This window comes from Thalassophryne amazonica, chromosome 5 (genome assembly GCF_902500255.1).
Source record: "Thalassophryne amazonica chromosome 5, fThaAma1.1, whole genome shotgun sequence".
NCBI classification, from domain to species: domain Eukaryota; kingdom Metazoa; phylum Chordata; class Actinopteri; order Batrachoidiformes; family Batrachoididae; genus Thalassophryne; species Thalassophryne amazonica.
Genome location: NC_047107.1, coordinates 93114302 through 93130010, shown reverse-complemented (window position 1 = coordinate 93130010; position 15709 = coordinate 93114302). Strand labels below are relative to the sequence as shown.

The 15709-nt window shown below is 47.8% G+C and overlaps 1 protein-coding gene across 1 annotated transcript in view; it reads right to left on the bottom strand.

The window, feature by feature from the left end:
* The window catches only part of LOC117510966 (calcium-binding protein 7), a 143308-nt gene extending 127997 nt beyond the window's left edge, over positions 1-15311 (bottom strand). The window contains exon 1 of the mRNA XM_034170898.1: positions 14628-15311. Within this exon, the coding sequence (XP_034026789.1) occupies positions 14628-14736 (109 nt within the window). The 5' untranslated portion in view covers positions 14737-15311. The remainder of the gene's footprint in view (positions 1-14627) is intronic.
* Positions 15312-15709: the final 398 nt, after the last annotated feature.

Here is a 15709-nt window from a genome sequence, read left to right as displayed (position 1 = left end):
TTTAGGATTAAGAATAACAAGGAAAAAAGAGCCAAAATGTTTAAAGCTGGTTCAAATACTTGCAAAATCGGAACCTTGGAATTGTGTCAAGTAAACATAATTTCTTGACAACTGGAGGAATTTTTTTTTCAGATAAATGCCAGAAATGTTAAAATGGCTCACTGATGAAGAATCTTTTACTAATTCTAGAGACAATTCACAAAAAAAACAAATCACTTGCTCCATGTGGCAAACCTAAACTACACCAAAAGCTTAATAAAACATCCATGTTACTCTATCCTCTCCAGAGACATATAAGCAAACAAACCCTATCAGTCATTTATAGTCACTGCCCTAAGAGCTGAGTTACTTATACAGAAGGCAACTTCAGTCAACTCAGAATATCTTCTGGCAAGTACTGTGGGGAAAAAATAGTGAAGACACTCTTTTGACCACGTTAAACATCTCAGACATTATTTCAGGTCACTTTTTTTCCTCTTTAAATCCCCTAATGTCATCGGACATTGATCCATCCATCCATTTTCTATGTCTGCTGACTTGAATTAAGGGTCAGGGGGGTGGAGCCTATCCCAGCAGTCATCAGGCCTGAGGCACAGTACACCCTGGACAGGATGCCAGTCTATCACAGGACCACTTCTAGACGTACAGACAAACACATTCACACCTGCATGCACACCTATGGTCAATATATAGATTCCTATTGTCTGCAAAGATTTCAAAGAAAATTCATAAAAATGGTAGCACTGTAAATGTTTTTCTTCTGGTTTGTGGAAATCAGTGGCTTAGATGCCTTTGTTGGCAAGGAATGGTTTACTGACCTTGACTTCATGGCTGATGCTGTGATATTTGCTGAATCAATGGATACCCTGATTGCAGCACGTGGGAAACTGAGGGAGGACTCAGTGTCTGGGTTTGCAATTGTCCTTGATCAAGACTAAGATTGTCCAATCTCTAAGCTCTTCCGCTACGCTAAATTTATCTGCACAGACACAGTACAAAAGCTAAACAGCCTTTTCTTGTTATACTTGTCAGGTTTCTGCAAGTAAATTTAGATGTTCAGAATTCAATCTTTTAAGTATTTTCAGATCCACAGTAACAACTGTCAGAACATCTTGACCCTTGAGAAAATCTCTCACACTGCTGACATCATCCTTGTCTCCCTGCCACAAGATGCAGAGTGATGCATTTTTATCTCAATGCAACCTGGACAACTTCCATATTTTAATTTCCAATTTCTTCACTACTGTAAGCATGAATATCAGCACTTTTGGACATCCTGAAAATTCACAGGAAGAATTTTCCCACAACAGACCAAACCTTGGCACAGTTCTTCCATGTGCCTTCTGGAGCTGAGATTTCACATCTTCAAGAAACCCTTTCTATCAGCGGTACAACTGGTGGTGCAATGGACAGCAGACCACTACAGACCATGCACATCTGTGTGGCGGCCTCCTCCCTCCTCCATACGGATTTACTGTTTGAATTTTTTAATGGTTGATGGTTGAAGGACATGAAATTCAACACACTTTGAAATATTCATGTACACATCCCCTGACTTGCCCAAAGGAAATCTGGCTGCCAAATTCATAATTATGAATCTGTTAATTAATATTTGTAACACGCGAAGCTCTTCAGCATCTCACCATGTCATTTAGGTCCTTCAGACTTTTTTTGAGTAAATGCTTCAGGGGAGCATTAGCATGGCTAAAATCATTCAGCTTCTGGGGGGGGGGGGGAGCCTCCCAGATCCCCGCCTTTTTAAGCATGTTTCTTTATTTGCCTCTCACATGCCTGGAAGCTCCTCACCATCTCACCATGTCATTTAGGTCCTTCATACTTTTTTCACTAAAATGGTTCTTGAGAGCATGAGCATGACGAGAACCTTAAATTTCATCTTCTGGGGGAGCCCCCCAACCCCCCCAGACCCCCCACCTTTTTAAGCATTTTTCTTTTTTTGTCTTTCAGTTTCTGGGGAGGCTCTACCCCACAGACCCCCCCCCCCAACCCCAAATTACAGCCCTCTTAACCCCCTGCCACTTTAAGCCTTTTTTTTAATGTAGATGTAAATTAATTTTCAAACTTTTCAGCTAGTTGACAGTAGGGCTGTACAATATGGCCAAATTATTGTATCTCAATATTATCATATCAATATGATATACGGTATGACTATGATTTCACACAAAGTGCAGCAACAGTGAAAATTAAACACTCTTAAACAAAACAGTAATAATACCACACTAATTTTACGCTCATCATAAGGTTAAGATACTGTGCCCTCCAAAAGTATTGGAACACTTGATATTTTACACATTTGAATATGTTTATGCCATTTCAAATACAAGAAATACAAAAAACACGAGGTCTGTCCAAAAAGTATCGGATCTTTTTATTTTTTGCAAAAACCATATGGATTTGAATCACGTGTGATTGCATCAGCCAAGCTTGAACCTTCGTGCGCATGCGTGAGTTTTTTCATGCCTGTCGGTTGCGTCATTCGCCTGTGAGCAGGCTTTGTGTGAGCAGTGGTCCACCCCTCTCATCGGATTTTTATTGCGAATAAATCTCTGAACGATTTGGAGCTTTGCTGCATCAAATTTTTCCAGAAACTGTGAGAGACCTCCAGCTGGACACCATTCGGAAAATTTAGATGGCTTTCAGCAACGATTTTATGGGGATTACACAGATTAATGAGTGCGCCAACCGGTTTAAAGACCGCCCACAGCGTCTGAGAGCGCGGCGTGCTCCGAGCGCCGATCGACAAGCTCAAACCCCGCTCAAACAACCAGATCATTTCCAACATGAAGGCTTTGTTGATCCGGGACATCGTCTAACTTTCACAAAAAAAGGCAGAAGGTGTGGACATCAGCACTTTTTCAGCACATTCTACTGTTACAGGAGTTTTTTTCATGGAAAGAGAAGTGGAGAGCATGAGCTGGACATGCCCCAACATGTCCTGTGAGGCTTCATCACGGCGGTGCTTTGCGCCATGCGGCTCCGCCGCAACGAGTGGAGTTCCTCCGCACGTCTGTCTCAATGTGCCGAAAAAGTGCTGATGTCCACGTCTTCCGCAATTCCTGTGCTAGTCAGACGACATACCGGATCAAGACAGCATCCAGTTTAGAAATGAACAGCACATTCCACTGTTACAGGAGTTTTTGTCATGGAAAGAGGAGCGGAGGAACTCCGCATGTCCTGGCGGAGCCGCATGGCGCAAAGCACCGCTGTGATGAAGCCTCACAGGACATGTTGGGGCATGTCCAGCTCATGCACAATTTCTCGGATACTCACACGACTGAAAAGCAACCGGAAGCCGTCTGAAAGCCATCCTGTGAGACCAACAAGGAGGTGGTTTTGTCCCGCGCCATGAGCGGCATGGTGGCGCAATCCTCCGCTTCTCTTTCCATTTAAAAATCTCCTGTAACAGTAGAATGTGCTGAAAAAGTGCTGATGTCCACGCCTTCTGCCTTTTTGTGAAAGTTAGACGACGTCCCGGATCAACAAAGACATCACGTTGGAAATGATCTGGTTGTTTGAGTGGGGTCTGAGCTTGTTGATCGGCGCTCGGAGCGCGCCGTGCTCTCAGACACTGTGGGCGGTCTTTAAACCGGCTGGAGCACTCCTTAATCTGTGTAATCCCCATAAAATCGTCGCTGAAAGCCATCTACATTTTCCGAATGGTGTTCAGCTGGAGGTCTCTCACAGTTTCTGGAAAAAATTTGATGCAGCAAAGCTCCAAATCGTTCAGACATTTATTCGCAATAAAAATCCGACGAGAGGGGTGGACCACTGCTCACACAAAGCCTGCTCACAGGCGAATGACCCAACCGCCAGGCGTGAAAAAACTCACGCATGCGCACGAAGGTTCAAGCTTGGCTGATGCAATCACACGTGATTCAAATCCATATGGTTTTTGCAAAAAAGGTACGATACTTTTTGGACAGACCTCATATAAAGAATAAACATTGTGAAAATTATCTTCCTCAAACTCAAACTGAAAGCAAATCTCTAACACTTGATAATACCTGTAAACCTGTATTGCCAGTTTTACCTTTAGATTCATTTTTTATTTATCTGTATTTGAAATGGCATAAATAAATTCAAATGTGTGAAATGCCAAATGTTCCAATACTTTTGAGTACAGTTGAGAAACACACTGTGGCATGTGTATTTTTAAGTGAAATGCATCATCTTGGTGTCACTCAGAGAGCAAAATTAAGAGATTATTTATGTCTTTCAGACAGCAAAATAAGAGGTTATTTAATCAACAGCTGCCTATTCATTTAAAAATCACTGGAGACACACACATAAATAAGGCAACCTGACTTAAAGGAGAAATGCTGCTTTTAACAACCTGGACCTCATTTCTGGCATATAATACGGTCATTTACTCACTAATATAACTTTGGTGTCATTATTACCTTACTTGTGTGAAGCACCTTGAGGCAACTCTGTTGTGATTTGGCGCTATATAAATGAAAATAAATTGAAATTGAAAATTATTAGTCCATGGTTCAAATGATGTGTTCAGTTCAAATCTAAGGCACATTTTTCTTCTTCTACTAAGGTGGATTGGAACTTTTTGTGGACACAGCACCGACTACTGGACAGGAGGAACCTAGCAGTCAATATGACACTGATTTCAAAATGCAGCTTTTTCAACCAGACATGCATTGCCAGGACATGTCAGTCATCTATGTCCAATCAGATTTCAGGGGAGTGCAGTGCATCCCTGGCCTCCACTCTAGCTCCACCCATGCCAGGAAATGTTCAACATTTGACATTTCTTGTTTCACTGTGGACTCAAAATTTGGCACTTCCTGTTTCAGTGTGAACTTGCCACTGAGTTCCCATGACATTCCACGGGATGTCATCTGTCAAGTGTTGATGCAGGAAGTGTTTGACATTTGCATTTCCTGTTTCACTGTGGATTGAAAATTTAGCACTTCCTCTTTGGGACTCCCTCGTAATATATTTTATTAAATTATTTATGGCCACTGAACACAAATGTGCAGTGTATATGTATGTGCAATGGCTGTAATTCCTAAGTGACTATGGTGATATTACTCTTTGAATTAAAGCTGAAGCTTTGAAGAGGCAAAATGACAAATTGTCACTGTCCACCTGTAATTCCATCACACGTGTGTTCTGACTTCAATGACAAGGATGGTGTCGATGCACTCTGACAAAACACACTTTTTAAAAAATGATTGCTGTTGGTTTAAAGAATCCTCTTGAATTGGATTTACTCAACAAATGTATTTTTTCTGTGTAATTTAATTTATTTGGTTGGTTGTTTTTTTTTTATGAAATTAACTCAACAGCTTTTTGTTAAGCCAACACAACACTGTAAAGCACAGACTGTCCCTTTAGTAATGAGTGTCCCTCTACTGGGGTTTGTTTTAGTGTGTGTATGCTCACACACATTGTAAAAATTGTGCTCAGTTGTGTACCAATAGGACTGTTGGTCCTAAAATGAGGGGTGATTTGGCACAGTGCTGGTGCAATGCTGCTGTGAGGCAGCAGAAACTAATCCACCACAGACCAAAAAAAAAAATAAAATCCTGGTCTAAAGTAGAGCGCCAAATATTTCTGCTGTTTTTACAATATTCAGGCACACATCTCATTAGTGGGGTCAAGATGCACAGGGTGTGCAATTAGTGCATCATCATACTAAAAAAATGAATTTAAAACATAAATTAACAACAAAATAAACAATGTTAATACGTAGACAAATACAAAACTATCTGAACACTGGTTTGTTTTTATGATGTTGCCTTCCTCTCAGTTGGCATCAAGATTGGGGTGGGGGGTATCTGCATCTTTGGGGATAAGGAGATGTTCAGTCGGTTGAAGGAGGAGGATGAGAACGTGTTGTCCTCAAATGCTTCCCCTCAGGGACCTTCTGGTGGATGACTGCTGCTAATGACAGAGCGGTGATGATCTAGTGGTTAAGCAGTGGGCTTTAGACCAGAGGATTCTTGGTTCAAAGCCAAATCTGGCTGGAAAATCACGAAGGTCCTTAATCCCCAAGTTGCCCCCGGTGTGTAGTGAACACCTTGCATGGCAGCACCCTGACATGTGAGAGTGAATGTGAGGCATTACTATGAGCTTCTGATATAGGTAGAAACGGGCTATGTAAATGCAGTCAACTTATTTTTTTTTTACCATTGCCAAATGAAGCTGCTTTTGTTGTGTTTGTTTACTTGATTGTTTTCCGAACCCACAAAATGGCACTCTTTTCAAATAAAGATTCAAAGCACAGTGCACTCTGTTTGCTGTGAACCCTTTTTAAGAGACCTTTTTTTTCATGAGGCCTCATTTGACTATCACAAGCTGCTGCTCCTATAAATGACCCATTCCTGCATTTTGTACACAAATGTGTTTCATCACCAGAAAACTTCTCACATCTGAGTCAGCCATCTAAATGCAATGCATAGGATATTTTGCACTTGTTTCTCAAAGGGAATGACAGATACACTCATTACTTTTTTGTGGTATACCCCAAGCACACCCATAAACAATTAAGTGGATAAATGCAACCCATTTCCACTCTGCAACTTACCTTGTGCTCAGATTATGCACAAATTATTAAAGTAGAATTGGATATGCCTAAAATGTTCAAGTCTCTCCACAAGTAGAATTAATTTTAATTTAGCCAGGTTAGTCTCGTTGAACTCGAGATCTCTTTTGCAAGGGAGACCTGGGTAATTATAAAGTTTCCAGTCCACCGAACTTGTATGTTTTTAAATGTGGGAGAAAACCGGAGCACCCAGAGGAAACTCATGCAAACACAGGGAGAACATGCAAACTCCACAAAGAAAGGCCACAGGTGGCAATTGATCCCATGGCCTTCTTGCTGTGAGGCAACAGTAGTAACCACTAAGCCGCTGTGCTGTATATTATTACATCATAGTTTTATTCCATCTATGAAATGCCATTTGTCTGTATAGGGTGTTTTTTTCCTGGTGGAAAAGTAGTGAGTGCCCACAAATGCTTCACTCTGGTGGTTTCAGCATTTTTAGAAAAAAGCCTTCACATAGGATTAACAATAAACAGCTAGTGATGAGCTTATGATGTTGTTTGAGTTGACTGCCCCATAGAGCATTGAGATATGGCACACATTTTACACAGGATGTGTAAGCCGCTCAAAGTACTTTATAATAATGCTTCACATTCACCCAAAAGTGAGGGTGCTGCCATACAAGGTACTCACTACATACCGGAAACAACTAGGTGACTAAGGACCTTGCCCAAGGGCTCTTAGTGATTTTCTGGTCAGGCTGGGATATGAACCGAGGATCCTCTGGTCTCAAGCCCAACGCTTTACCCACTAGACCATAAGACATTTCCCCACTGTGTACTAACCAGGACCCGCTCTGCTTAGCTAATGAGATCTGACAAGATCAGTCTCACACAGAGCAGACCGGCTGCAGTGATGAGCTTATAATGCATGGCAATTAAAAAGTACTCACCCTCAGCAGGAACCAAGCATCTGTCCAATCTGCAATCATAGATGGGCTTTTTTGTCTCTATTGTGGTAGAGTTTGAGAGACAAACTAGAAAAATAAGTTTCTCCTCCTGGTTGCCTGAAAAGGCACGGCAGTGACATAATCTTTCTGAAAAGTTCAGTGCCTTTTCAATTTTCAAGTGCTCGGAAATGCTGCACAGTTTGCAGAGCAGTTTGCAAAAAAAAAAAAAAAGACTGCATGCAATGTTTGGTTTTTGTTTTTCATGAGGCTGCTGTGTGGGCCGCCTGAAGAGGAGGTACTGCTGGCCCACCACCAGAGGGCGCCCTGCCTGAAGTGCGGGCTTCAGGCATGAGAGGGCGCTGCCGCCACGGACACAGCCGGGGGTGACAGCTGTCACTCATTATCTCTTGACAGCTGTCACCCATCTACTCTACATCTTCTCACTCCATAAAGACCGGACATCATCTCCACCTCATTGCCGAGATATCATCTACCTGTGAAGGTAATATCCTCAGCCAGAAACTAACTGTGTCCTAGTCTTAATTCATTTTGCAGCTGCTTTCCTGTGGAGTGCCTTATCAGTGAGGTTGGCGTAATCCGCGACGGCTTCGCTTCACACCCCAACCAGATATGTGTTTGACAGGAGCTGCACGAGTGTGTATTAGAGGTGGAGGTGACTTTCCACCTCCTGACTGTTTTTGTTACTGGGTGTGCACACACCCACGTCTCACTGTTTGTGCTCCTCGCCAACAGTACCAGATCTGCCCCCTGTTGTGGGTCCGTGTCACTACACTTTCCCCAACAGGATATCTCGGCCGTCATGGATCCCGAGGGGCATCAACCATCTGTTGGACAGCCAATGGAAGAGCAGGGTGCACAGGCGTTGGCTGGAGGCGTGATTGGTGGGTTGCAGCACATCCTCACCGCCTTTACCGCTCAGATGGACCTGATGACCGAGCAACACATCATCCTTAATCGCAGGATGGAGGCTCTCACCGCACAGGTGGAAGCGCGCGCTCAGGGCGCTGCTGCAGCTCCTCCTCCTGCCGACCCGGTGCCGAATACAGACATTCCACTGGTCATTCAACGACCCCCCCCCCACCATCCCCTGAAGCATACATAAGCCCCCCAGAGCTGTACGGAGGTTGTGTGGAGACGTGCGCGGACTTTCTTATGCAGTGTTCGCTCGTCTTTGCACAGCGTCCCGTGATGTACGCGTCTGATGCCAGCAAGGTGGCTTACGTGATTAATTTGCTTCGAGGTGAGGCACGCGCTTGGGCTACAGTGCTTTGGGAACAAAGTTCACGGCTCCTTGCCTCTTATACTGGGTTTGTGAGGGAGCTCAGAACTGTTTTTGATCACCCTAACAGAGGCGAAACCGCGTCTACCGTGCTGCTGTCATTGAGACAGGGGCGCCGGAGCGCAGCCGAATATGCAGTCGACTTCCGCATCACGGCTGCGAGATCCGGCTGGAATATGACTGCGTTCCGCACCGCCTTCATAAACGGACTGTCGACGGTCCTGAAGGAGCACCTGGTGGCTAAGGAGGAACCGCGGGATTTGGCTGAGCTTATCGATTTGGTTATACGGTTGGACAATCAGTTAGAAGAATGCCGACGGGAGCGAGGCGAAGGGCGCGGTCAGGCACAAGCCGTCTCTCTTCCTCCCGGGTCCGAAAGGGAGCCGTCTTCCCCACGCTCCACAGCCACAGCGCTCCGTGTGGCTACAGCTCCCCCTGCTGACGATGCTAGGGACACGAGCAGGGCCACATTCAGACAAAGGAGGCTGGTCTGTGGGGAGTGCTTTCACTGCGGCTCGAGTGAGCATCAGCAGAGAGACTGCCTCAAACGGTCAAAACACAAACGCCCGCGCTTAGAGACTGGGCTGAGGGGGGGTCAAAACATTCACGTGGTCATACTCATCTTTCAACATGACTCCCAGTTACAATCCTGAGCGGGGATTTAACCCTTCAAGCCCCAGCACTGGTGGACACGGGGTCAGAAGGGAATCTGCTGGATAGCAGATGGGCAAGGGAGGTAGGGCTCCCTCTAGTGGCACTTTCTTCCCCAGTGAAGGTGCGAGCACTAGATGGCACTCTTCTCCCTTTTATCACACACAAGACACTACCTGTAACCCTGGTAGTGTCTGGGAATCACCGAGAGGAGATTGAGTTTTTTGTAACTCCTTCTACCTCCCGCGTGATTTTGGGCTTCCCATGGATGATTAAACACAATCCCCGGATTGATTGGCCGTCTGGGGTTGTGGCTCAGTGGAGTGAAACCTGCCACCGGAATTGTTTAGGATCCTCGGTTCCTCCCGGTGTAAACGCTAAGGAGGACGTTAAAGTCCCTCCCAATCTGACGGCGGTGCCGGTTGAGTACCACGATCTTGCTGACGTCTTCAGCAAGGATCTGGCGCTCACCCTTCCCCCGCACCGTCCGTACGATTGTGCCATTGATTTGGTCCCGGGCGTTGAGTTCCCGTCCAGCCGACTGTACAACCTCTCACGTCCTGAGCGCGAATCAATGGAGACCTACATCCGGGACTCATTAGCTGCCGGGTTGATCTGGAATTCCACCTCCCCAGTGGGTGCAGGTTTCTTTTTTGTGGGCAAGAAAGATGGCGGACTCCGTCCATGCATTGATTACAGGGGGCTGAACGACATAACGGTTCGTAATCGATATCCTTTACCCCTGTTGGATTCAGTGTTCACACCCCTGCATGGAGCCCAAATTTTCACCAAACTGGACCTTAGGAATGCGTACCACCTGGTTCGGATCCGGAAGGGAGAAGAATGGAAGACGGCATTCAACACCCCATTAGGTCATTTTGAGTACCTCGTCATGCCGTTCGGCCTCACTAACGCCCCCGCGACGTTCCAAGCATTGGTAAACGACGTCTTGCGGGACTTCCTGCACCGATTCATCTTCGTATATCTGGATGACATACTCATCTTTTCCCCGGACCCTGAGACTCATGTCCAGCATGTACGTCAGGTCCTGCAGCGGTTGTTGGAGAACCGGCTGTTTGTGAAGGGTGAGAAGTGTGAGTTTCACCGCACCTCTTTGTCCTTCCTGGGGTTCATCATCTCCTCCAACTCCGTCGCCCCTGATCCGGCCAAGGTTGCGGCGGTGAGAGATTGGCCCCAACCAACAAGCCGTAGGAAGCTGCAACAGTTCCTCGGCTTTGCGAATTTCTACAGGAGGTTCATTAAGGGCTACAGTCAGGTAGTTAACCCCCTGACAGCCCTGACCTCTCCAAAAGTCCCCTTCACCTGGTCGGATCGGTGCGAAGCCGCGTTCAAGGAGTTGAAATGCCTGTTCTCGTCTGCACCAGTTCTGGTGCAGCCCGACCCTAGCCGCCAGTTTGTGGTTGAAGTGGACGCCTCTGACTCAGGGATAGGAGCCATGCTATCCCAGAGCGGAGAGACCGATAAGGTTCTTCACCCGTGTGCCTACTTTTCTTGCAGGTTGACCCCAGCTGAACGGAACTATGACGTCGGCAATCGAGAACTCCTTGCGGTGAAAGAGGCTCTTGAGGAGTGGAGGCACCTGTTGGAGGGAGCGTCTGTGCCGTTCACGGTTTTCACTGACCATCGGAACCTGGAGTATATCAGGACCGCCAAGCGGCTGAACCCCAGGCAAGCCCGCTGGTCACTGTTCTTCGGGCGTTTTGACTTCCGAATCACCTACCGCCCCGGGACCAAGAACCAGAGATCGGATGCCTTGTCCCGGGTGCATGAAGATGAGGTCAAGACTGAGCTGTAGGATCCACCGAAGCCCGTCATTCCGGAGTCCACTGTCGTGGCCACCCTCACCTGGGACGTGGAGAAGACCGTCCTGGAGGCCCTGGCACGGAGCCCGGACCCCGGAACTGGGCCGAAGAACAAACTCTACGTCCCACCAGAGGCCAGGGCTGCTGTCTTGGATTTCTGTCACGGTTCTAAGCTCTCCTGTCATCCGGGGGTGCGAAGGACTGTGGCAGTGATCCGGCAGCGCTTCTGGTGGGCGTCCCTGGAGGCCGACGTATGGGAATATATCCAGGCCTGCACCACCTGTGCCAGGGGCAAGGCAGACCACCAGAAGGCACAGGGACTTCTTCAGCCACTTCCTGTGCCTCATCGCCCCTGGTCCCACATCGGTCTGGATTTTGTCACGGGCCTCCCGCCGTCCCAGGGCAACACCACCATCCTCACGATAGTGGACCGATTCTCCAAGGCGGCCCACTTCGTGGCCCTCCCGAAGCTCCCAACGGCCCAGGAGACTGCAGACCTTCTGGTCCACCATGTCGTCCGTCTGCATGGGATACCCACCGATATCGTCTCTGATCGTGGTCCCCAGTTTTCCTCACACGTCTGGAGGAGCTTCTGCCGGGAACTGGGGGCCACCGTGAGCCTCTCGTCCGGGTATCACCCGCAGACCAATGGACAGACAGAATGGGCCAATCAGGAATTGGAGCAAGCCCTGAGCTGTGTGACGTCCGCACACCCGATGGCCTGGAGTTAACATCTGGCCTGGATCGAGTATGCGCATAACAGCCAGGTGTCCTCTGCCACCGGCCTCTCCCCATTTGAGGTGTGTTTGCGGTATCAGCCCCCATTGTTTCCCGTGGTGGAGGGAGAGGTTGGTGTGCCCTCGGTCCAGGCCCACCTGCGGAGGTGCCGTTGGGTGTGGCGCTCCGCCCGTTCTGCCTTGTTGAAGGCCCGGACGAGGGCGAAGACCCATGCAGACCACCGGCGGTCCCCGGCCCCTGCTTACCGGCCCGGGCAGGAGGTGTGGCTATCCACAAAGGACATCCCCCTCCAGGTGGACTCCCCGGAGCTCAAAGACAGGTACATCGGACCTTACAAAATCCTCAAAATCCTCAGTCCTGCCGCAGTGAAGCTCCGACTCCCAGCTTCACTGCGGATCCATCCGGTTTTTCATGTGTCACGAATCAAACCTCACCACACCTCACCCCTCTGTGCTCCCGGACCGGCACTGCCTCCTGCCCGGATCATCGATGGGGAGCCGGCTTAGACGGTGCGCCGGCTCCTGGACGTCCGTCGGATGGGCCGGGGGTTCCAGTATTTGGTGGACTGGGAGGGGTATGGACCCGAGGAACGCTCCTGGGTGAAGAGGAGCTTCATCCTGGATCCGGCCCTCCTGGCCGATTTCTACCGCCGCCACCCAGACAAGCCTGGTCGTTGGGGGGGGGGGGGGGGTCCTGTTGTGTGGGCCACCTGAAGAGGAGGTACTGCTGGCCCACCACCAGAGGGCGCCCTGCCTGAAGTGCGGGCTTCAGGCACTAGAGGGCGCTGCCACCACGGACACAGCCGGGGGTGACAGCTGTCACTCATTATCTCTTGACAGCTGTCAGCCGTCTACTCTACATCATCTCACTCCATAAAGACCGGACATCATCTCCACCTCGTTGCCGAGATATCATCTACCTGTGAAGGTAATATCCTCAGCCAGAAACTAACTGTGTCCTAGTCTGAATTCATTTTGCAGCTGCTTTCCTGTGGAGTGCCTTATCAGTGAGGTTGGCGTAATCCGCGACGGCTTCGCTTCACACCCCAACCAGATAAGTGTTTGACAGGAGCTGCACGAGTGTGTATTAGAGGTGGAGGTGACTTTCCACCTCCTGACTGTTTTTGTTACTGGGTGTGCACACACCCATGTCTCACTGTTTGTGCTCCTCGCCAGCAGTACCAGATCCGACAGTCGGGGACGGTGATCACCTGGGAATTCGGGACTTGGCGGCTCCAGTATTCACCGGGTTCTGTGGCGGTGGAAATCATGTGGTTCCGGCTCTTCTCAGGACAGACGTCTTCTATCCTCAAGCCTGTCCACACGTCACTTTTGTGGATTGACTGCTATCAGATTCTGAGATTGTCTGTATATTTGTTGTGCACATTCACAACATTAAATTGTTACCTTTTGGCTCATCTATTGACCGTTCATTTGCGCCCCCTGTTGTGGGTCCGTGTCACTACACTTTCCCCAACAGAGGCAGCCGAACCATGGTTCTCATTTAGATCAAAAAGACCCTGGTGCCCAGAAAAAACATGATATGGACACCAGGTATTAAAGAAGATTGTCGGTTAAAACCTAGCGTGGCATCTCTTGGAGCATGCCATCTTATGCCATGTCAAGACTGGGAGCATGTACTGGTGCTATTCTTTGCTGCATCCACTGCACCATAGAACCACCCCAGGTCCTGGATGGCAATCACTCAGGCAGACAACTCATCTATCCCTAACGCTCAAAAGCAACCATCTAAATGCTGCAGCCAGGTGAAACATGGCTGCCCTCTCGGCCTTCTCCAGCTACTGGGGTCCTGCAAATTATATCAGATCTGTATCAATCTTCCTTCCATAACCTAAAAACATATGGCTAAGTGGAAGTCTCAGTATTTTACACAGTAAGATTTTGCCAGATAAGTTTGCAAGTGTTTTAAAATTAACAGTGTGAGTGTTAAATACGATAGTCTGGTTTTGCTGTTGTAGGATGACTGTCATATTGATGACATAAGGCAAGCAAATCTCTTGATCTCATCAGCACCATCCAATAACTTCAGCTTAAGTTATTTTAGAATCTCCAGCACAATAAATAAATAAATAAACAATACAAGACGTATGAAATCATATGAAATCATCATAACTGTTATGAATCATCTGATCAGGCCAGACTTATTGAACTGGAGAAATGAGACTTCCACTCAAACACATTTCCACCCAGGAGCCAATGCATCACTGCTGCGGTCAAGGAGCAACAGTTTATTGCAGAGAGGCTGCAGGGAAACAGAGGGGTCAAACATCTGCAATGTGTCATATGCTGTCAGAATATTAGGGACAATTTAAAAGAAATGACTCATTTTTGAGGACCATTGATACCAAAGATTATTTTTCTTATTCCTGTTCAAACACCAGTTAGTAAGTGGATATTTTCAAAGTAAACCCACTTATGGAGATGAGCGCTGTCCGTGGTGCTGATGCTGACCGAGCGTCATTTTGAATGAGACCATCAGATCCTGCTCTCCCCACCCCACCCCCAACACACACACATATATATATATATATATATATATATATACACACACACACACACACACACACACACACAGCAATGTGATTAAACACCCACTGTGGCGTGGAGTTAACAGGGAGCTTCTCACCTTCAACCTCGTCTTCGGGCAGGTTGACCGGTGCGCTGTAGGAGAGGATGTCTGGGATGGCGCACATCCCCCGGTACATCAGCGTGGAGGTGACTGGATGCATCGGCATGGCTGCGACCTTTGACTCCCCTCCTCATACAGAAATGTCCAGAGGATCCAAACTTGCCCCTGCTGTCACCCGAGGGAGAGGAGAGGCGAGCCCATGAGTGGGTGAATGGAGACGGGGTGAAATCCGCAGCGTGTCCGCCGAAATCTCTGTCTTTCTTTGGTGAGGCGCCGAGGAAAATCAGCAGTTTCTTACCTCATCGCACCTTTTTTAACCCCTGATCAATACATAAAGTGATCAAGTGCGCTGCAAATAAAAGTACTTCAATGCGCGTTTGTCTGCCACCAAGTCAAAGCATCCAAACAGCGCATCAATCCACTGTTTGCTTTTCCTTCTTTTTTTCTCAAGTCTCCAGAGACCCCATTCAAGCATCCACTTGTTGGAATCGTGAGCTCACTTGGCGCACTCCGTGCTCAAGGTTCACGCATCTCCACGTAATCCACGCAGCTGTCGAGTTGAAAGCTGGTGACGAGGAAGGGCTCTTGCCCGCGGGCTGTTTGGTGGCGCGCACGGTCAGCTCCAGTTCTTCCATGTTCACAGGACAATCGGTATTTGTTGAAAGGAAGCCGTGCGCGCGTGCGTGCAGGAGCTTCACTTCTCTGCGCGCGTGTGTGTGTGCGCGCGCGCACTGTCAGCCCCGCGTTCCAGTTCGTGCAGCGCACACGACAGGATAAATCCACGCGTCTCAGCACGCAAAGAGATGATGTTCAGGCGAATATTGCGCAGTTTTCCTGTAAGCCGCAAACTGCTGCTTTTGCAGAGCTCATGATGTAGAATGAGTGATGCTTCAGCCTATAACAATGGAACAATCCTTTTTTCTCTCTGTCTCTTTCTGTGTGAAGAAAGAGTTAGAATTCTCTCTGATCTCAGATTATCTCAGACTGGATGTTTGGCTGCACCACTCTCTGATGTGGGAGTGGAGAGAGTTTAATTTTTTCATTTGAATTTTTCATCACAGGATGCTGTCATTTTCCTT